The sequence below is a fragment of the Callithrix jacchus genome, chromosome 17 (assembly GCF_049354715.1).
Source record: "Callithrix jacchus isolate 240 chromosome 17, calJac240_pri, whole genome shotgun sequence".
NCBI classification, from domain to species: Eukaryota; Metazoa; Chordata; class Mammalia; order Primates; family Cebidae; genus Callithrix; species Callithrix jacchus.
The window spans coordinates 53048196-53071728 of NC_133518.1; the positions used below are offsets into that span (position 1 = coordinate 53048196).

The following is a 23533-nucleotide window of genomic DNA, read 5'->3' on the forward strand; positions in this document are numbered from 1 at the left end:
GCATTAGTACTCCAAAAATGAAACACTTAGGTATAAATCTAACAAAATATGTACAAGATCTATATGAGGAAAACTACACAACTCTGATGAAAAAAAATCAAAAAACTAAATAAATGGAAAAATAATCCATGTTCATGGACAGATAGACTCAATATTGTCAAGACACGGATTCTTTCCAAATTCATCAATAGATACAATGCAACCTCAATCAAAATCCCAGGAAGTTATTTTGTGGACATTGATAAACAGATTCTAAAATTTGTATGGAAAGGCAAAAGATCCATAATAGTAACACGATGTTGGAAAAGAACAACGATTTTGGAGGACTGATACTATCTGATGTGAAGACTTTCTATAAAGTACAATAATTAAGACAGTATGGTATTAGGGAGGAAAAAAAGACAGATCAATAAAACAGAATAGAGAGCCCAGAAACAAAACTGCAGAAATACAGTCAACTGATCTTTGACAAAGAAGCAAAGGCCATGCAATGGAACAAAAAGAGTCTTTTCAACAAATGGTGCTGGAGCAACTGGGCATTCACATACAATGGATGACTCTAGACACAGACCCTACATCCTTTGCAAAAATGAATCACAGGCCTAAAAAATGTAAAATGTAAAACTATAAAACTGCTATAAAAGGATATGTAAGAAAGTCTAAATGATTTTGAGTTTGGTGATTTTTTAAAATATAACACCAAAGGCACAAACCATGAAAGAACTGATGAGCTAGACTTCATTAAAATGAAACATTTCTACTCTGCAAGAAAACACTGTCAAAGGAGTTAACTGTGTCCACACAAAAACCTGTGCAATGATGCTTATAGCAGCTTTATTCATAATCGCCAAAACTTGAAAGCAACAAAAATGTCCTTCAGTAGATAAATGATTAAATAAACTGCTTGAGCCACATTTCTATTAATATCATCTCTTCCTCCTCACAATTTTTTACTCACAGTAGATGCTCAATAAATGCATGTTGGTTTTTAAAACATTATCCTTGGTACAAAGATGAATACTATCTAGTGGGACTCATTCATTAATCTTAAAGGAAATTACTGAGTGCCAACTAGATTTTACGTGCTACATAATGTGAGAGATATAAAGATTCATGAGACCAGGGTTATGTATCTCATAATGCTTACACTCAAGCTAGAGAGATATTTTTTAAGTACATAAGCAACTGTAAGAGATGGCAGAAGGGAAACCTAACCATTGTCAACTTACTAAGAAATTATTTATAATCGTAAACAATTACCAATAAAGACATTCACCTGGTCTTAAGGAAACATCTCTCTCAGTAAATGATCACTCAGGTATATACCCACCCAATTAAAAATACTATCATTGGCCGGGTGCGGTGGCTCACGCCTGTAATCCCAGCACTTTGGGAGGCCAAGGCGGGTGGATCACGAGGTCAAAAGACCGAGACCATCTGGTCAACATGGTGAAACCCATCTCTACTAAAAATACAAAAAATTAGCTGGGCACGGTGGTGTGTGCCTGTAATCCCAGCTACCCAGGAGGCTGAGGCAGGAGAATTGCCTGAACCCAGGAGGCGGAGGTTGCGGTGAGCCGAGATCACGCCATTGCCCTCCAGCCTGGGTAACAAGAGCGAAACTCCATCTCAATAAAAAAATAATAATAATAATACTATTATTAATTAAAATCAGAAATATCAATTATAAAGTAATTTTGCCACTAGAATTAATAATACAAGTGTAATAATGTTACCTTTGTAAAGTGTTCAGATCTCAGCCATCCAGCTTAACTATTCAACTATTGAATAAAGCTCCAAATTCTAAGACATATTTTAAAGAAAAGTCACTCATAAAGTTCATATCATTTACTTTGTAGGACACAAATGGGCACAAACTCAACTGGGCCTATAAAATCAACATATAAAGTGAAGAACTGGATAAGATAGTGGGAATTTCTTCTAATTCAGATAATCTTTAGCCTCTGTGTTTCTAGGAGTAGAGAGAAAAGGGAAGAACGAAACTAGACAATGCAACACTAGGCCACTTCATCTTGAGGTCAATAACCCCAGAAAATATAATCCAAGCACTATATTACTATTTTTTAACTATTATGCCCAATCTGGAGATGAGAAAATCAAGGCCTGGAAAGGCCAAATAACTTGCCCAATATTGTATAGCCTATTAGTACAAACTTAGATCTGTTTGACTCTATAAATCACTATTCTATAAAAACTTTGCTATTTAATTAGTATTTTCTACTGCCTTCTTACATTCCCACAATACCTGGACTCCTGCTGTACCTGAGTATGTTGCTGACTTCTGATTTAAAAAGAGAACAACAGTATTTACTAAGAGTGTTAAATGAAATCTGGCTTTCTCTACGCCCACTCTTGGGGACCTCTTGGTATGGCAGGAACTGTTAAATGCCTACTCCTCCTCTTCTCCCTTGACATCAGAACCCCATGAGCCTCTGTTAGGTTAAAGAAGCGGGGGGAATAGGGAGTGAATGTGGCAGGCGAATATGATTGCTAAGTTAGATACAAAACTGGCTAATGCCTAACAAAGCCATAAACCATAATCACCAGGGATATAGCCCTGGTGATCACAGTAGAAATTATTTGCATCACTACTGGACAAAAATATTCAAGTGTGCTTCTGCCTCCACAGAGTTATAAAGTAGCCCAGATAATAGAAACTTAAGTTCCAGCACTGCAATGAAAAAATATCCAGTAATATGTTTTGTCTCTTCCATGTTTCTTGAAATTTTTCTAACACCAATGAGATATAAGAGAAGTCTGCTGGAATCTTGCAGGAAATATTTCCCTATTCATGTAAAAGACAAAAAAAGGGAGGCGTGACATGCCATATGTCCCTTTTACCTTTCCTGGAGTTTGGTTACTGTTGTATGAATGCGGGTCATGTGGTCGTGTTACAGCCATCCTGGCAACCACAGAGGACAAGCCTGACTATGAAAGCCAACCACACTGAGAATGGTGGAATAAAGAGAAAGAACTAGAACCCCAGAGAATACTGATAAGCCACCCAAGTTAACCAACCCTAGAACAACTCACTTTGGAGACTTCTGGTTAGGCAAGGTAATAACTTTTCTGTACTGTTTAAGCTGCTTCTGTTATTTGCAATTAAGAGCATCTATAGTTGATCACTTGGTTTCTAAAGCTATTGATCCTAGGACGTCAAAGAGAACAAGGGTTTAGGATTTGGAATACTGAGCTAGGGAGCCTACCAGAAACTTGGTGCTGTAATCTTAGAATAAGGAAAACATTCCAAAGAACCTCACCTGATGACTCCTGGACTAGAGAAACAGAAGATGAATTACAAATAATGATACATTGATTGCCTTCTATAAATATATAAACTAGTAAATCATCAGAAGATACTTTAAGAATAAGGCATACAATATGTTAGAAAGCAGTTATGAGAAGTAATTAGCTGGCACTGTGGTAATGGAACAATAAATTCTATGCAACAAACCAGGTATCAAGCTATTTGCTAAATATCTATTGAAAAATCATAATTGGCTGGGCACGGTGGCTCATGCCTGTAATCCCAGCACTTCGGGAGGCCAAGGTGGGCAGATCACAAGGTCAGGAGTTCGAAACAAGCCTGGCCAGCATGGTAAAACCCCATCTCTACTAAAAATACAAAAATTAGCTGGGCATGGTGGCATACGCCTATAATCCCAGCGACTTGGGAGGCTGAGGCAGGAGAATCGCTTGAACCTGGGAAGCAGAAGTTGCAGTGAGCCAAGATGGCACCACTGCACTCCAGCCTGAGTGACAGATCAAGACTCCAACTCAGAAAAAACAAACTCATAATTTACTGGCTTTGTGGTTACAGTAAGTCAATATGGGCCAGCATAATTTTGTCCTGCTTGGCTAATATCCATTCCTTTGAGGTATATGAAAATGAAATCCAAGAAATGATAAGGTAACAGGCAATACAGACAGTTTACATAAAATTGTTCTTCTAAAAAGCTCAACACAGTTCTCCATCTATTATTTCATGTGCACCATACCATATATGTTCGTGTGGTATGTCCCTCTCATTTCTATGTTTCATGATACCCAAGTGATCTGGTTAAGATTTGCTGACAGTTTGTGGTTCAAATTCATGCTAAAAATCCCATCTCCATCTCCCCATCAGTTCATTCTTCCCCAGCCTCCAGAGCCAATGCTAGGTAAAGAACAGTCTGTGGAGGTCTCCAGCCCAAGGTAGAACTGTGGAGAAGGTATGGACAGTTCCCTTCACCTTCCCGTAAGCCCTTATATCAGGGTGGATCACAAACTCTTCTTGCCAAAGGTGCTGGCAAAGCCAATGGCTCTTTTGTGACACACAACCTAGGCAACTCCTGTTACTGGTCTCTGTCATGTGGCCCCTGTCCCAAGCACTAAGGCACCTGCCTTTCTTCATCTGTCTCATGTCCCCTCACTAACAAAATGAGTCCTCTATTGTAAGTCAGAAGCAGGGTCAGGTCTTCCTCAAACTACGGGCCACTGCCAGTACATCAGCACTGTGCCTACACCTGGTTCAGGGGTGAGGTTGCCTTGAAAAAGTGACTGCAGGATATCCTCAAGAAGTGAGGACCAGGAGAAAGCAGGAGTCTCCAGTAACACTAGACACAACTTCTCTCTGCTTTTCCATCTTCAAATCTGGGGTAGGACACCTCCTTCCACAGTCATATTTACTGACTTCGATTTTCAAGTCTGTCTCTTCCCTGGAAGCTTCACTACATTAAAAATGAGTTCTTAACACGACCTTTCAGGGAACATTTTAGCCACTCTACCACAATAGCCCACCGAGCTGGCTGGGAAATGAGGTGATGAGGAAACCATCTTGGAGTAAATGCCCGAGCCCTGTTCTCCCCTCCACTGGGAAAGCACCAAAATCAACAAGGCCTTGAGACCACCAGCAGGTGGGCCTTCTGCAGAGAGGCTGCTCTGTCCTTTTCCTTAAGAAATTGACGTTAACTGATCTCCCTGCTCAGAACAGAAATGGGTTTCAGTGCCACATTCTCAAGATAGCTTTTAGTGAATCGTGAATATTCTCAACTTTTAATATCATTATTTATGTGTTTAGGCCATATGTTATACATTTAGAGTAACATATAAATAAACCAAATTAAAATAAGTACAGGAAAGCTCCAAAGGAGTGAACAGATTCTTCATTTTTCTGTAACTTCATTCTTCCTAGTGGTTCCAGAGTCTTCATTATCTCCTCTGCAGCTACACTGTATTAGTCTGGGTTCTCCGGAGAAACTAATGACAAACGATTTATCATGAAGAATTGGCTCACGAATTAGGGAGGCTGAGAAGCCTCACAATCTGCTGTCTACAAGCTGGAGACCCAGGAAAGCCAGTGGCGTAATTCAGTCCCAAAGGACTGAGAACCAGGGGAGCTTGTGGTGTAAATCCCAGTCCCAGGGTAGGAGAAGATGAGATGTCTAGCTCAAGTAATAAGGCAGGAACACAGGGGCAAATTCCTCCTTTCTCAGTCTTTTGTTCCATTAAAGCCATCAAGGGATTGGATGATGCCTGCCCACACTGGGGAGTGCAATCTACTTTACTGAGTCCACAGATTCAAATGCTAACCTCATTCAGAATCATCTCCAAAGACACATCTAGGAACAATGTTTAATTCTGGGCACCTACTTCCTAGTCAATTCAACACATAAAATCAACCATCATATATATAAACTAAAATGTTTGCAATGATTTTCCAACAAACCTAATCTCTTCACATGTATTGTTTTCAGGGTAATCTTCTTAACTCATGTGTAAGCCAATTTATGTCATTTTCAAAATATATTTTAATATATACTGTAGATCATACATGGAGAAAACTAGAATAATGCTTTGTAGACAAGCCTATATATATCATCTGTAATTGGAAAGATTTCATTTTAAAGCTGGGCGCGGTGGCTCACGCCTGTAATTCCAGCACTTTGGGAGGCCGAGGCAGATGGATCACGAGGTCAAGAGATTGAGACCATCCTGGTCAACGTGGTGAAACCCCGTCTCTACTAAAAATACAAAAAAATAGCTGGGCATGGTGGCATGTGCCTGTAATCCCAGCTACTCGGGAGGCTGAGGCAGGAGAATTGCCTGAACCCAGGAGGCGGAGGTTACGGTGAGCCAAGATCGCGCCATTGCACTCCAGCCTGGGTGACAAGAGCGAAACTCCACCTCAAAAAAAAAAAAAAAAAAATAAGCTGAGTGAAACACTGTAGTAGACTTATTCTTGTTCCCAAGTATTCACACTTATTACTCCTTGCAGTGAGGGCTCCCTTTGGGAGGAAGAGGCATCCCCACCCCTCTGACATTAGGAGTGGCCATGTGACTTCTCTGGTCAATGACACGTGAGCAGACTGGATGATTGTCTTGTCTGAGCAAAAGCTTTAAGAGCCCTTAAGGGTTTCCACTCTCTCGCTTTTCCCTCCAGCAGGAGTAAAGTCCGTCCCAGATAAGGGCTGCTCCTTCAGTTTGGGTACTGGAATGAAGACATGTAGAGCAGTCTCGCAGATGACCCATATCTGTCAATATGCAACATGAGCAAGAAATGATTGCTGATGTAAGCCGCTGACATTGGAGTTTTGTTAATGCAGCATGACTCCCTTCAGCAAAACCATGTTTTAGTGCTACATTCTCAAAGTACCTTTCAGTGAACTGTGAACAGCCTTGGCTTTTTAACGTCATTATTTATAAATGTTTATGCCATAGGCTAAAAAATCACTCTTTTGGATTCAAAATTTTTTTTAATCAGATAATTAAGATAAATGAGTTTATTTTCTGAAGGAAACATGTTTCATACTAAATTAAATATTGAAAACCAACAAACATATGAAAAAATGCTCATCATCACTGGTCATTAGAGAAATGCAAATCAAAACTACATTGAGATACCATCTCACGCCAGTTAGAATGGCAATCATTAAAATATCTGGAGACAACAGATGCTGGAGAGGATGTGGAGAAATAGGAATACTTTTACACTGCTGGTGGGAGTGTAAATTAGTTCAACCATTGTGGAAGACAATATGGCGATTCCTCAAGGACCTAGAAATAGAAATTCCATTTGACCCAGCAATCCCATTACTGGGTATATAGCCAAAGGATTATAAATCGTTCTACTATAAGGACATATGCACACGAATGTTCATTGCAGCACTGTTTACAATAGCAACCCAAATGCCCATCGATGATAGACTGCACTGGGAAAATGTGGCACATATACACCATGGAATATTATGCAGCCATCAAAAACGATGAGTTCGTGTCCTTTGTAGGGTCATGGATGAAACTGGAGACCATCATTCTCAGCAAACTGACACAAGAACAGAAAATGAAATACCACATGTTCTCACTCATAGATGGGTGTTGAACAATGAGAACACATGGACACAGGGAGGGGAGCACTACACACTGGGGTCTGTTGAGGGGAATAGGGGAGAGACAGCAGGGGGTGGGGAGTTGGGGAGAGATAGCATGGGGAGAAATGCCAGATATAGGTGAAGGGGAGGAAGGCAGCAAATCACACTGCCACGTATGTACCTACGCAACTATCTTGCCTGTTCCTCACATGTACCCCAAAACCTAAAATGCAATTAAAAAAAAAAAGAAAAAGAAAACCAACAGAAGTGAAACACAGATCATACATTTACAATCAGGAATAATATAACTGCTCTGTTTAAAAACCACTCTAAAATTAGATCAAGATTAAGACACCTTCCTCCCTCTTCTCACTCCAAATTCCTAGAAATGCAAGAAATTTTTCAAGAGGAAATTTGCAATAGTGCTAGAAAACAATAGTTATATTTAAGCAAGTTTGCTTTTTTTCTTTTTCCAAAAAGTCAGGAAGGATGCAGGAAGAGAAACCCAAAGCCTACAACACTATTAGAAGAGTCTGCCTCTGTATCCCTCTACCGACAGCAGCCACTCGTTCAATAATACATTCTGCACAGCTTTTCTGGCTTCTCCTTCTCACTCTTCCCACTCACTGGCTTCTGCTTTCTAAGATTAATTCCTAAAACATCTATTTGTACCCTAGTCTTTGTTTCAGGGGTCTGATATTGTAGGAACCCAAAGTCAAGCCATGAAGTTTCCCCAAGATCCGGGGTCTCACTTCTGACTTCCTTCTCTCATTCTCCTTCTCTCTCTCTCTCTCCTCTCCTTCTCCTTCTCTCTGCATATTCTTACTCAGCATATTCACAATTAAACTCATCACTATTGTTTCAAACCTGTCTTTCTAACTTCTCATTCATCCAAAAACAAAACCTCAGGTTCATCTTTGACCTTCTATCACATCTGACAGATCCACTTAATTTCAGTCATTTCAACTTACTGAGTTCATTCTCATCCTCCCTCATTCTACCTACTTCTGCCAGCTTGGTTTAGGTCTCACAGTCTCATGCATGGATATGATGAAAGGTTACTGACTGATAACCCAAGTTACCTTCTCTCCTTGGGATAATTTGTCCTCTAACCTTCCTGCAGCAAACTCTGGCAATATTATATAACTCCACTCAAAAAGCTCTTGTGGAATTCAATGTCTATGCTCCAAAATAAAGCCCTCTTGGCCTCAGCCTATCTTTGCCAACAACTTTATTCATTACTTCAAGAGCCTTCCCAATAGAGCCACTCACCATTCTCTCTACAAGTTTCATGTTTTCCCACCTCTGCCTGGGCTCTGTTCCCTATACCTGGAAAGCTCTGACCCATTTTTTATCATAATCAAAACCTACCTTGTGTCAAATGCTACTTCTTCCAAGAAGAAGTCTTCAATGATTCCCCAAATAAAAACACTATCTCTCTTCTGATCTCCTATAACACTTAAATTGTATTTTTGTTGGCACTTTTATCACTTGTTTTAAACTAGAGTATAACTTACATTTAAATGTAAAAATCTTAGATTTGATGATGTTTTACATATATATCAACATATATTCCATTCTTGTAATCCTCCATCCAGATTAAGATATAAAACACTTCTAGCATCCAGAAGGTTTCTTTGTGCCCCTTCCAGTCAAAACCCCTTTCCAAGAGTAATCTCTATTCTGACTCACCTTAAGATTAGTTTTGCCTGTTTTTGAACTTCACATAAATGCAGTCATGTAGTATATACTCTTTTGCATCGGCTTCTTTCATCCTACCTATGACCTCTGAGATTCACCCAAGTCAAGCTGATTATTAATTGTCTGTTGTTTTTAAATTATAGAATAGTAATTTTAAAAGTCCATTATAGGGTCATACCACACTCATGTAACCATTCCACTGTAGATGAATATTTTTGAGTGTTTTCACTATTACAAATAAGGCTTCTATGGACATTTCTGTATACCCTTTGTTGGACATCAACACTCATTTCTACCCTTAAGAATAGAATTATTGGGTCATAGGTATTTTTATGTTTGGCTTAGAAAGTACTGCCAAACATTTCTCAAAAGTGTTTGTATTCAATGTATACCCTACTAACAACATAAAAGAATTCCAGGTGCTCCATATGCTTACCAACACTTGTTATTGTCATTGTTTTTAAAACCCCTTTTGATGTCTGTGCTCTCACTTCTATATTAAATTATAACCATAAACAACAAAATCACATAGAGGTTAACATTTTGCAAACTTTTAAACTGTACCGTATCTCATGCATATTTTCTACCCTATAATGTAAGCAAGGAGAGTCCCATTATAATCCTTATTTCATATTAGGTAGGTGCAAAAATAATTGTGGCTTTTGTCATTAAAAATAACAGCAAAAACCACAATGATTTTTGCACCAACCTAGTAGGTGAGAAAACAGGTTCAGAGAGGAGAGCTTGCTCTCATGACCAGCTTGCTCACAGTCATGAATCTAGTGAGTGGTGGAGACACTGAATCATGTACATCTACCATGGCACATGGCTTATAGCTATAAGGGTACATATTTTATGTCTGCTAGCTTACTAATAGCTCTTTGAAGTTGAGACTTATGTTTAATTTATTACTAACAAAGGAATGAATAAACAGATATAAAACCATAATTTCTTTATACATAAAAACTTTACAATAATTGGTTATAGTAACACTAAGAAGCACCATCACTTGTTACCTGAATCACAAAGGATTGTATTTCAGTTTCACAGATTCACAAATATCCAAATATTTAGTCTCAATTAATGACTTTCTTTTAATATTAAAGGATCAATAACTTATAAGCCTCTGTTCAAAGGGTTATTTTAAACTCACTTATTTTTACTATTACTAAGCAGTCTTAAAGGTTATGGAAAATATTTGGGTTCTTAAATCAACCAGATTTCATTTTGTGCATATGACACCATAGTTAGCATCTTAATATGCGTTATTTTTTTAGTTGTTTTTCTTGTGTATAACCTAACAATATGCCAAGAAGTAGTAAGGAAAATAAAAGAAATACTAATATAAATGGATGTACTGGAAGTTTTATAGTCAGCAACTTTGGGTAGCTTATTAAAAGATTATTTGATTCTTTTAAGTCAAATAATCTTATAATAAAAAGATTTCTTAAGATAGTCTGACATCATCCAACAGATTGTTTATGAGGTGTCAGTCAATAAATCAGGAGCTATCTGTATCAACAAGCAAGTGTTTTAGAAGCTATAAGGCAAATTACAGAATGATCCGATTACATTTTATGCTTTCGGAAAGTACAGATGACACATTTAAGCAATTTGACATCAATGGATGGCTAGACCTTGGTGTGCCTTAAAAATCACCCCTTTCGGCCGGGTGCAGTGGCTCATGCCTATAATCCCAGCACTCTGGGAGGCCAAGGTGGGTGGATCACAAGGTCAAGAGATCGAGACCATCCTGGTCAACAAGGTGAAATCCCGTCTCTACTAAAAATACAAAAATTAGCTGGGCATGGTGGTGTGCGCCTGTAGTCCCAGCTACTCAGGAGGCTGAGGCAGGAGAATTGCTTGAACCCTGAAGGCGCAGGTTGCGGTGAGCCGAGATCGTGCCATTGCACTCCAGTTTGGGTAACAACAGCAAAACTCTGTCTCAAAAAAAAAAAAAAAATCACCCCTTTCATTCAAGAAGAATGGTACCATGTTTTACACCCGCTCCCAAGGTGAAAGCTACCATAGACACCCTCCAAGTATCCATTCTTTTTTGTCTATGCATGTCCATCTTTTCAAACGTATTATCATATTATGCATCTCTAAAACATTTAACTCCTAAAACTTCTTACTTTTGACCTATAAAAAATCATCAAGAGTTTTAAAATACATTTTTTGAGTCAGAGATTGTAAATGTAAATCATAGATAATCAAAATAATTGACCTTCATCACCAGATACTTCACATCAAAACTGACTTTCTATCTGAATACTTCTCTCTCTGAGGCTAAATAACCTAGCTAAGTGTGCACTGACACATTCCAAGGTGACCACATGATTCATTTGTGGCATGCCAAGATATTTACAACTCAAACCTGCTGTAAGATACAATAAATTCATAGCATGCCACAGGTATCTGAGAACTTCCTGTAATTCATAGGAGATGATCAGATATAATGAAATGTGTTTAATACAAATTTCTGTTTTGTATTCAAGGTCTACTTGATTTTCAGAACAGCAACAAAAAGCTACACAAGTAAATCCTCTAGATATAATCAGTCAACCGTTTTCTTAAACATATTAGAGATGTTTAATTACAGCCATATACCTTTGAACTTGTTTCAATTATAGAAAAAAATCTCACTTTTCAAGTTCAAACATGACTGTTAAAAATAGATCCTGTTCCCAGTAGCAAATAAACATACCTCTCATGCATGTAGTCAACTCCCAGCAGCAGCTGGATAAACCATTCTATTATTTGATTTTCTGGAAACAGTTTTCCAGCTTCTTTATATTCCTGAATTTTATAGTCCAGATCTCGGCCCTAAAATGAAGAGCATAATATTTCATAGTTTTTCAGCTAATATTTAAAAATCAAGCTCACTTGACAACAGTTAATACATAGCAGTCACTGTTTATAATAAGAAAGTGCCACTCACTCTGTAATTATCACTACAAAGATTCTCTCTCTCTTTTTTTTTTTTTTTTTTTTTTTTTTGAGACAGAGTTTCGCTCTTATTACCCAGGCTGGAGTGCAATGGCGCGATCTCAGCTCACTGCAACCTCCGCCTCCTGGGTTCAGGCAATTCTCCTGCCTCAGCCTCCTGAGTAGCTGGGATTACAAGCACCCGCCACCATGCCAAGCTAATTTTTTTGTATTTTTAGTAGAGACGGGGTTTAATCATGTTGACCAGAATGGTCTCGATCTCTTGGCCTCGTGATCCACCCGCCTTGGCCTCCCAAAGTGCTGGGATTACAGGCGTCAGCCACCACGCCCGGCCAAAGATTCTCTCTTTAACCAAAGTCTATTCAGGTTCATCTACGCACTCTTCTCAACCTTGACTTATAAAGACTTGAAAAAACATGAATGTATTAACAGTTTCTAAAAGCCCAAGGCCACATCCCTAGAATGGTTCTACCCTCCCACCCCTTAAAGTTCCTGCCTGAGAAAACTCAAAGTAGACAAAAGAATTGACTGTTTGTTCCAGTCAACACCTGAAGATAAGGTTCTTGTCTCCCAATTTCTAAGGAAGGTTAGGAATCTAACTTTGATGAGCAACAGTTAACAAACCCACATGATTTTAAGGCACCAGCTTCCACTTTCTGATTTTTGCAATTTTTCACTTCCTTGACTTTGCTCAGGCCCCTGCTGTTCCTCTTCCCTACTCCCTTATTCTCCCTGAATACCCAGTCACCCTGCACAAATCAGAATGGAGATTAGCTCTTTCCCCTAGTGTTAGTAATTATTCCATAAAATCTGTTTTAAAGGCTTTAACTAATGATATCACTCAAGGAAAAAACCCTAAATTATTTTTTATATTACCTAAATATGCACACACATAAAACTAGCAATAACTTCTCTTACACTCAGAGTTGTATATAATTATAGAATCTTAACATACAGGAACTTAAAAAGTCTGCCCAATAAAATTCAAATGAGTGACATTAATTTAATATAAAGTGATGATTTTTTGGTGGAACTAAATTGGTACTTACATTGTGCATACAGCTGCTGTAGTATAGATTCTTTCGAGTTTGGTATGCCCAGGGAACCATGTGCATTGGGATGACTGAATTCTCCTTTCCTCTATAAAACTATAGCAAAACCCTAAGGAATACACTAACTGTGAATCTACATGGGAACCCAAGCACATCATTCAAGCATTTAGTCAATTTCTATCCTATCACTCACTGGCAATAGGTAAAATAGTAAAATACCTATTATAAAATCCAAAAACTATGATAAAAAAAATGACAAACATCTAAAATAGCCTGGCCATGTCTGATACAATGCCCTTTCTGAATATGCTTGTATTGATGTATTTCAATTATTGTAAAAATAAAAATGTTAAATGCTAAATTCTCTTAGAGAAACCTTGGACCTGATCCCTTTTACTATAAAACACTGAAAAATTAGAGATAATTTGAGAAGTGTTCCTCGAAAGAAAAGGACGGATTAAATGTAACTGTGTTTGGACATATTTGCAGGATCCAAAGCACAGGCCCCATAAAGAGTGGGAGAGGTACTTACCATGCTCATGGGGAGCTTAAGTGGAAAAAATGAAACTAGTCACAGACCGCTCATGACAGAGTCATTGTTAAGATGCAAAGGAAGAACATTTATAGGCAACGAGACAATCCAAAGAAAATTACTTCTAATGAAACAACATGAGGTCAACTGATTCACTTCTAATCAATTTTTTATTTCCTTACAGTACAATGTGCAAATATTTGCTTAGCATTTTCTCTCCTACACAGAGCCATAACAAATCAAAAGTATAGCAAACATTCACTTGCAGTCTAGCTCAAGCACGGCTTTCTGATAGACTTTCTGGGCCAAGAAGACTGTTCTAAAGCTTGCTGGAATTCAAAAATATGGCGAATTGAATATTTGACTCCTTGTCTAAAACAATACCATTTCTTCCTCATTCTCCAAACCTGCCTTCATTTCTCCTCTTTTTAATCCTAGTGTTTATCAGATTCTGTTAAGCCACATAAGCTGTACTCTCATGTTTCTGTAAGTTACAAAGAACATTTTTGACAATAGATCATTATAACATCCTGTGTAGTAGAGACGAAAGTCCTTCAGATGAAAGGTGACCTGTAAATATACAGTTGACCCTTGAATAACACAGGTTTGAACTGCATAGCTCTGCTTCAAATATCAGTTCACAAGCTTATAGTATCAGCTTATAAGCTGATATTTTTCGACCAAACACATATTGAAAATATAGTATTTGTAGGAATGGAAATCTGCATAGATGAAGGGCTTCCGTATATATAAAGGTTCTGGTATATCTCATTTAGTTTCTCTGAATACAATAAAACATCTCCAGTGGCAGAAACACTGTTGCCTACATGTTGCCATCTTCCTGAATAGCTTCAGAGGAGGAGTGAAAGGAGAGCAAAGAAGACAAAGACAATGATAAAGAAAAAGGAAAAGAAAAACTTGCCTTAAGTCAAGCTGCCTGCTAGCGTTTTTTTTTTTGTTTTTTTTTTTTTTTTTGAGATGGAGTTTTGCCCTTGTTACCCAGGCAGGAGTGCAATGGCGCAATCTCGGCTTACCGCAACCTCCGCCTCCTGGGTTCAAGCAATTCTCCTGCCTCAGCCTCCCAAGTAGCTGAGACTACAGGCACGCGCCACCATGCCCAGCTAATTTTTGTAATTTTAGTAGAGACGGGGTTTCACCATGTTGACCAGGATGGTCTCGATTTCTTGACCTCATGATCCACTCGCCTCGGCCTCCCAAAGTGCTAGGATTATAGGCGTGGGCCACCGCGCCCGGCCACCTGCTAGCTTCTTATATCAACCCAATGTTTATCACTTTAAAAACACCATACATAAGCACAATTGTCTCTATGTACAGAAATTATGGTCCCAGAACGTGTGCATTTTTTTAAATGTGTTAACCTTACTAAGGACAACCTAGAATTATACTGGCCACAGTGAAGTTTAACCCAGATAAAACTGGTCACTTGTGAGGCACATTAGAAAAGAAAAGATCTGGCCAGGCACAATGGCTCATGCCTCTACTCCCAGCACTTTGGAAGGCCAAGGAGGGCGGATCACAAGGTTGAGATTGAGACCATCCTAGCCAACAGGGTGAAACCCCGTCTTTACTAAAAATTCAAAAATTATCTGGTCCTGCACAGGGTGGTGCATGCCTGTAGTCCCAGCTATTCAAGAGGCTAAAGTAAGAGATTTGCTTGAACCTGGGAAGTGGAGGTTGCAGTGAGCTGAAATTGCACCACTGCACTCCAGCCTGGTGACAGAACAAAACTACAAAAAAAAAGAAAAAGAAAAAGAAAGAAAGGATCCAACATACCACAAAAGCAATGGGACACATTCTTTAATTGATACACAGAAGTATTAAATATCTAAGCTATTAAATAAATCAAAGACTTCCTCTTTAAAAGATTCTTTAGAGGAGGCAAATTTAAAAAACTAAAGTCTTTTCTACAAATATCAGTCAAAAACTTTAACCATCTAGGTGGGTAATCTTGTTCCACGGGCCAGATAAAGTTCAGTTCCAGATATCCTTTAATATATTAGTAAGTTTTGTGCTATCGTACTTGGCACCTGGCTAAAATTTTTAAATGAAAACTATAAGATCTGTTTTATGTGTATATTTATATGTGTCAGTATGTATGTTATGAATGTGTAAGATATTTCTTTTTCCTTACGGTATTGCCAAAATTAAATCGTAAAAGAGAATTATGTAATTGGCTTAAAGAAAAATAAGTGCTTATACAAAATAGGTATTCCTTAAACCCTTAGAAACAAACCTAAAATATTTTTCAAGTTTACATAATCTTGGATAACCTTTGGTAAATAAAAGCATGTTGGCTTGATTAATGCAGGCATATCTTCAGAGTTGTCAGCATTTAATATAATACAGATGCACAACTCTTCTTCCCTAGGTTTAGTGAAATAAATTCATGTTATCTCTATGTGACATAACTTGTCAGCAAGAAAAATAACTTAAGGTGATGCCTAGGTATTTAATGTCTCATCTTTATGAGCATTTCAAGCAGAATTGTTGAAAACAAGATTTAAATAGAGGTAAGATAAAATACCCATGTGAAGCATGTCCTTTCTATACCGGAAACTTTTAACATTCTTATGAAGGATGGGGGGGAAAAGAGCTCTAAAAGGATAGAGGTTTAAATTTGCTTCCTCTACCATTCCTAAATACAGAGAAGCTAAGGACAGCTGGGACTGTTAATACTTCTGTGCCACATTGAAAAAAAATGTGTTATAAAAAACTACACACCCATAGAATTGTAATTCACAGATTTTCCAATCTATAGACTGCTAGTATGATATTCGCAATTGCTTGCCTCCTAGTGTTCACTAGAAATTAAGGTCATAAAAGGCTAAGAATACTAATTAAAATATGTAACTAAAATTACTAGAAATACTAAGGAAAACAACTTTATATGCAAGTATACAAGGTAGGTCAGATGTGCTTTTGGTAAGGAAGAGCATAAGTTATGAGGATGTGTATTGTTTTGTTAAAACAAGAAGAGAAAAATTTTTGTTCTAAAGTAGAATGATTAATTGCTCCAAAATGAGAAAGAAGTATCGGGGGGCAAAAACCTGTCTGGATATTAGAAAGCGATAGGGTTTGGCTGTGTCCCCACCCAAAATCTCATCTTGAATTGTAATCCTTAAAATCCCCTTGTGTCCTCTTCTTCTCTCCCCTTCACCCACATTTGGCATTGAGCAAAACACGCTTCCATGTGTGTACCTATGCAACTGTCTTGCATGTTCTGCACATGTACCCCAAACCTAAAATGCAATAAAAAAAAATTTTTTTAAATCCCCTTGTGTCAAGGGTGGAGATAATCAAACCACAGCTGTAGTTTCCCACATGCTGTTCTCACAACAGTGAGTCTGACGAGATCTGATGGTTTTATAAGCATTGGCGTTTCCCCTGCTTGCACTAACTCCATCCTGCTGCCTTGTGAAGAAGGTAACTGTTTCTCCTTTGCCTTCCAACATGATTGTAAGTTTCCTGAGGCCTCCCCGGCCATGAAGAACTGTGAGTCAATTAAACCCCTTTCCTTTATAAATTACCCAGGCTTGGCTATTTCTTCATAGCAGTGTGAGAATGGACTGATACAGAAAGTCTGTAGAAGAGGAATCTTGGGAAACAAATTTTGTATGTGATTAAGCTAGCTAAGATGAGATGTGAATTTTTTCTAAAAACTAGGCATTAATATCAAAACACAATGAAGAGAAATTAGAATTTCATCCTCTATGCTAAAACAACTTTTCCTTGCAACACTGGTCTTCTTTTAATAGGACATTGTGAAAAGGTTTTCTGTTTATTTTGTTTTTACCTTTTAAGTAATTGGCCAAGGAAATATTCTATGTTTTGCCAAGATAATTAAGAAAGTCAGTAAGAGAAGTGCCATGATGGCTGACTTGCCAAGATGGTTGACTAGAAGCAGCTAGTGCACACTGTTCTTATGGAGAAGAGGTAGAGTGGCAAGTAAACACTAGTTCTTCAAGTGGATTATACAGGAGGCCATGTTTTGATTCATCTAGAAAGCAACCGTGACCCACAGAAAGCAAAGAATAGCAAGGCAAGACAACTGCCCACTGAAGATTGGTGCAGAGACAGAGGAGGCTCCCAGCCATGAGGAAAGGTTGAGTGAGAGTCCCTAGGGACCATAGTTCTGCATGGGCTTTGCAATCCTGGGCACAGGAGAGGCCCCCTGACTCCCCTGTGCTTCCAGATCAACACAGAGCACTTCATGGAGTCTGTGCAGAGCTACCGCTCAAGCCCACACTAAGCTCCATGAGCCCTGGATCCCTGAGCACACTGGTGCCAGCTGCCATAGCCCTACCAACAAAGGAGCTCAGGCTCTCTTGTGCATCTCTAAGATAGGGACCACATACACCGTGCCGAGGAGAGGATGAACTGCAGGCCTCACCTCCACTGTACCTTATCAGGCAAGGTCCAATGGCCTGGGTCCCCAACACAGCCACCCAACCCCAACCTGAACATTCCAGCTGGCTGTGGCTCTTCTTACTTCTGGGACGGAGCTCCCAGAGGCAACCAACAAAGCTGCTGCAATTGCCACTGCTGCAATCCCTGCTCCTGCTGTCCTCAGGTTGGGGAAAGTAAAGAATCTAAGAACTGTGATGGGGCTCCAGCATGCCACAGTTGTCATACAGAAAGGCAGCCAGACTGTTTTCCATGCAGATCCCTGAACTTGCTGCTCCTCATTGGGCAGGGCCTCCCAGCTCAGGCCCTCAGAGCAGCTGCCCCACTCCCACCTGATCAGTTAGTGGTGGTTTTGTACTTCTCTGGGGTGGAGCTTCCAGAGACAACTGACAGGCCCTCTGTCATTGCCACCACCACAGTACCTACCCATCCCACCCACCACCCTGGCTAGAAAGGGAACAAGCAGCCTGATTATTGTTGCAGGCCTACAGCACACACAGTCATCCTATGGAGAAGAGGCCAAACTGTCTTATTTGGTCTTCCCCAGGGAGAGCCCCCAACACTTGGACCCACAGCACAGCTGCCCCATCCTTGGCTGATCACTCTAATCAGCCGTGGCTATGCATTTCTTTGGGGTGGCACCCCCTGAAGTAACTGGCAGGCTGTATGCCATTGCTGCCACTGCTGCTGCCCCCAAGCTGGAGAAGGAACAAGAAGCCTGATCTCTCCCCAGAGCTGCAGTGAATTGGGAGTACTAAGGTACTTGAATGGGAATGGAGCCCCCACTCTTACAGCACTGAGAGGGGTGAGTCACATGGGTTCCTGGGCTACCGCAGGAGTAAACATGCCTCCCTCCACAGAGGGAGACTGAAAAGGTGTGGTCTATCTCCCTGCTGCAGCCCCTGACTGAGGGAACCTTGCAGCCAAACACCTAACAAAAGAAATATAGGCACAGTCCCAGTGATTGGAGGGAGTTCCCACAAGGCCCAGGAGTAAACTTGGTGAAGCCATCACCTCTCTTGCCACTGCACCACACAGCATGCTTGCAAGTGGCAGGAAACACAAAGGAGGCATGCAGCTGAGTAAGAGCCTCTACCAGCAAATACTCTTAAGCATCATCTACTGGATTGTAACCCAAACTACAACAACAAAAATATTTTGCTAATAAAACCCCCTGTAAGACTAAGAGTAAGAATTCAGTCACAAATAAAGAACCTGCATAGAGCCTTGGTCCTCTGAGAACATCCAAAATGAAGCCAACTAACTATACTCAACTTACACGGCAATTAAAAGAATGCCAAGCTTCTCAAATGAGAAAGAACCAACACAAGAGCTCTGGCAATGCCCAGAGCCAGAGTGTATCCTTACCTCCAAACAAGTCCACTAGCTCCCCAGCAATGGTTCTTAACCAGTCAGAAATGACTGAAATAACAGACATAGAATATGGAATCTGAATGACAAAGAATCTCATGGACATTCAGGAGAGAGTTGAAACCCAACCCAAGGATTCCAAGGAATCTAGTAAAATGATCTAAGAACTGAAAGATGAAATAGCCATTTTAAGAAAGAAACGAATTGAGCTTCCAGAGCTGAAAAATTTACTACAAGAATTTCATAATATAATCACAAGTATTAACAGAAGAATAGAAGCTAGGGAAAGAATCTCAGAGCTCAAAGACCCGGTTCTTCAAATCAACTCAGTTGGACAAAAATAAAGAAAAATAATTTTTAAAAATGAGTAAAACTTCTGAGACATATGAGGTTATATAAAGAGATCAGATCTATGACTCAGTGGTATTCCTGAGAGAGACAGAGAATAAACAACTCAGAAAATATATTTGAGGATATAGTCCATGAAAATTTCCCTAATCTTGCTAGAGAGGATGACATACAAAACCAATAAATATAGAGAATCTTGGCTAGACACCATATAAGTCAACCATCCCCAAGGCACATAGTCATTAGCTTCACCAAGGTCAAGGTAAAAGAAAAAATCTTAAAGGCAGAGAGAAAAGTCAAGTCCTGTACAAAGGGAAGCCCATCAGGCTAGCAGCAAACCTCTCAGCAGAAATTTTACAAGCCAGAAGAGATTGGTGTATGATTTTCAACATTCTTAAATAACAGAAATTTCAACCAAAAATTTTATATCCCATCAAACCAAGCTTCATAAGTGAAGGAGAAATAAAACCCTTCTCAGACAAGCAAATGCTGAGGGAATTCATTTTAACTAGACCAGCCTCACAAAAGGTCCTTAAGGGAGTGCTAAGTTAAACAAGGAATTGAAAGAATGACACTTGCTACCACAAAACCACACTTAGGCATATAGCCCACAGGCATTATAAAGCAATCTCAGCTCTAACAACCGGCTAACATGATGACAGGATCAATATCTCACATATTAATAATAACCCTGAATGTAAATCGGCTAACCTTCCCACATATAAGTGAGAGAGTGGCAAGCTAGATGAAAATACAAGACTGAACCATTTTCTGCCTTCAGGACACCCATCTAACATGTAATGATACACATAGGCTCAAAGTAAAGGGATGGAGAAAGATTCACTATGCAAACAAAAAGCAAAAAAGAGCAGACATCACTATTCCTATATAAAATAAACCAGATATTAAACCATCAAAAATTAAGGAGAACAAAGGATATTACATAATGATAAAGGGTATAATTGAACAAGAAGGCTTAACTATACCAAATATATATGCACCCAATACAATAGTACCCAGATTCATAAAACAAGTTCTTCTTGGCCTATTAAAAGACTTAAACAACCACATAATAATACTGGGAGGCTTTAACACCCCACTGACAGCATTAGACAGACCATCAAGGCAGAAAACTAACAAACTATGGACTTAACACTTCACAAACTGGACATAATGAACATTTACAGAACACTCCAACCACCACAGAATATATATGCTTCTCTTCTCCACATGGAACATGTTCTAAGATTGAACACATGCTCAGTCATAAAGCAGTCTCAACAAATTCAAAAACTTGAAATCATACCCAGCATACTCTCAGACCACAGTGCAATCAAAATAGAAATCAGTATCAAGAAGATCTCTGAAAACTACACAGTTACATGGAAATTAAACAACTTACTCCTGAATAAGTTCTGGGTTAACAACAAAATTAAGGCAGAAATCAAACAATTCTTTGAAATTAATGAAAACAGAGTCACAACATACCAAAATCTCCAGGGTGTAGCTGAACATGTTAAGAGGGAAGTTTATAGTACTAAATGCCTTTATCATGAAGTTAGAAAGATCTCAAATTAACTATTTAACTTTGCACCTAAAGGAACTAAGAAAAAAGAACAAACCAACCCTAAAGCTAGCAAAAGAAAAAAAAAAACTAAAATTAGAGAAGAACTGAATGAAACTCAAATGCAAAAATCCGTACGAAAGGCCAATGACATCAAGAGTTGGTTCTTCTTAAAAAAAAAAAAAAACAAGATTCACAAACCTTTAGCTAGATTAACAACAAAAAAGAGATCCAAATAAGCACAATCAGAAATGACAAAGATGAAATTACAACCAATCCCATAGAAATACAAAAGATCCTCAGAGAATACTATGACCAACTTTACACATACAAATTGGACAATCTAGAGGAAATGAATATATTCCTGGAAACACACAATCTCCCAAGATTGAATCAGGAAGAGACTGCAACTCTGAATAGACCAATATTGAGCTCTGAAATAATAATAATAAAGCCTACCAACCAAATAAAGTCCTGCACCAGATGGATTCACAGCTGAACTCTACCAATTGTACAAAAAGAACTAGTATCAATCCCACTAAAACTATTCCAAAAAACTGAGAAGAAGGGGCTTCTCTCTACTTCACTCTACGAAGCCAGCATCTGCCTAATGCCAAAATCTGGCAGAGACAATAAAAAAGGAGAACTTCAGGCCAATGTCCATGATGAACATAGATGCAAAAATCCTCAATAAAACATAGCAAACTGAATTCAGCAGTATAGCACAAAGCTTTATTTATTTATTTATTTATTTATGAGAGAGAGTCTCACACTGTTGTCCAGGCTGGTGTGCAATGGCACAATCTCTGCTCACTGCAACCTTTGCTTCCCAGGTTCACACGATTCTTCTGCCTCAGCCTCCTGAGTGGCTGGGATTACAGGTGCGCACCACTACACCCAACTAATTTTTTGTACTCCTGACCTTGTGATCCACATGCCTCAGCCTCCCAAAGTGCTGGGATTACAGGTGTGAGCCACCACACTCTGCCCAAGTAGGCTTTAGTTTTGGGATGCAAGGTTGGCTAAATATATGCCTATCAATATGATTCACTTACCACATAAACAAAATTAAAAGCAAAACCCATATGATCATCTCAATAAATGCAGAAAATGGTTTTAAGAAAATCCAACATCCTTGATAGAAACCATCAAAAGACTAGGCATTAAAGGAATATACCTCAAAATCCTAAGAGCCATCTATGAAGAACCCTCAGCCAACATCATACTGAGTGACAAAAATCAGAACCATTCCCCTTGAGAACTGGAACAAGATGAGGGTGCCCACTCTCACCACTCCTATTCAGCATAGTACTAGCCAAGCAATTGGGCAACAGAAAGAAATAAAAGGCATCCAAAAAGAAGTCAACTATCTCTCTTTGCTGACAATATGATTCTATACCTAAAACACCCTAAAGACTCCACCAAAAGACTATTAGAAATGATCAACAACTTTAGTTGTTTCAGGATACAAAATCAATGTACAAAAATCAGCAGCATTTCTATACACCTATAATGTCCAGGTTGACAGTCAAATCAAGAGCACAATCCCATTTAAAATAGCCACAAAGAAAACAAAATGCCCAGGAATAGAGCTAACCATAGAGGTTAAAGATCTCTACAACAAGACATATAAAACGCTGCTGAAAGAAATCAGTGATGACACTAATACATGGAAAAACATTTCATGCATATGGATTAGAAGAATCAATATTGTTAAAATAGCCATACTGCCCTAAGCAATCTACAGATTCAACACTATTCCTATCAAACTACCAACATCATTCTTCGCAGAATTTTAAAAAACTACTCTAAAATTCACATGGAACCAAAAAAGAGCCTGAATAGCCAAAGGCAATCCCAAGAAAAAGAACAAAGCTGGAGGCATCATACTACCTGACTTCAAACTGTATTATAAAGCTATAGTAACCAAAAAGCATGATACTGGTACAAAAACAGACACACAAACCAATAGAACAGAACAGAGAACTCAGAAATAAAGCCACGGTCAATAAACGGTCGTGGGATAAATGGCTGGCCATATGCAGAAGACTGAAACTGGACCCTTACTTTTCACCACATACAAAAATTAACTCAAGACTGATCAAAGATTTAAATGTAAATCATCAAGCTCTAAAAATTCTAGAAGAAAACCTAAGAAATGCCCTTCTTGACATTGGTCTTAGCAAAGAATTTTTGGCTTAGTTCCCAAAAGCAGTTGCAA

The 23533-nt window shown here is 38.8% G+C and overlaps 1 protein-coding gene across 10 annotated transcripts in view; it reads right to left on the bottom strand.

Moving 5' to 3' along the window:
* The window catches only part of NEK11 (NIMA related kinase 11), a 330810-nt gene that overhangs the window by 235249 nt on the left and 72028 nt on the right, over window positions 1–23533 (bottom strand). For all 10 annotated transcript variants that reach the window (XR_013528645.1, XM_035278793.3, XM_008983840.5 and 7 more), the window contains one exon: window positions 11779–11897. Coding sequence is in view for 9 of the 10 variants with exons in the window: in XM_008983840.5 (XP_008982088.3) it covers window positions 11779–11897 (119 nt within the window). In the remaining variant the exon portion in view is untranslated. The remainder of the gene's footprint in view (window positions 1–11778; window positions 11898–23533) is intronic.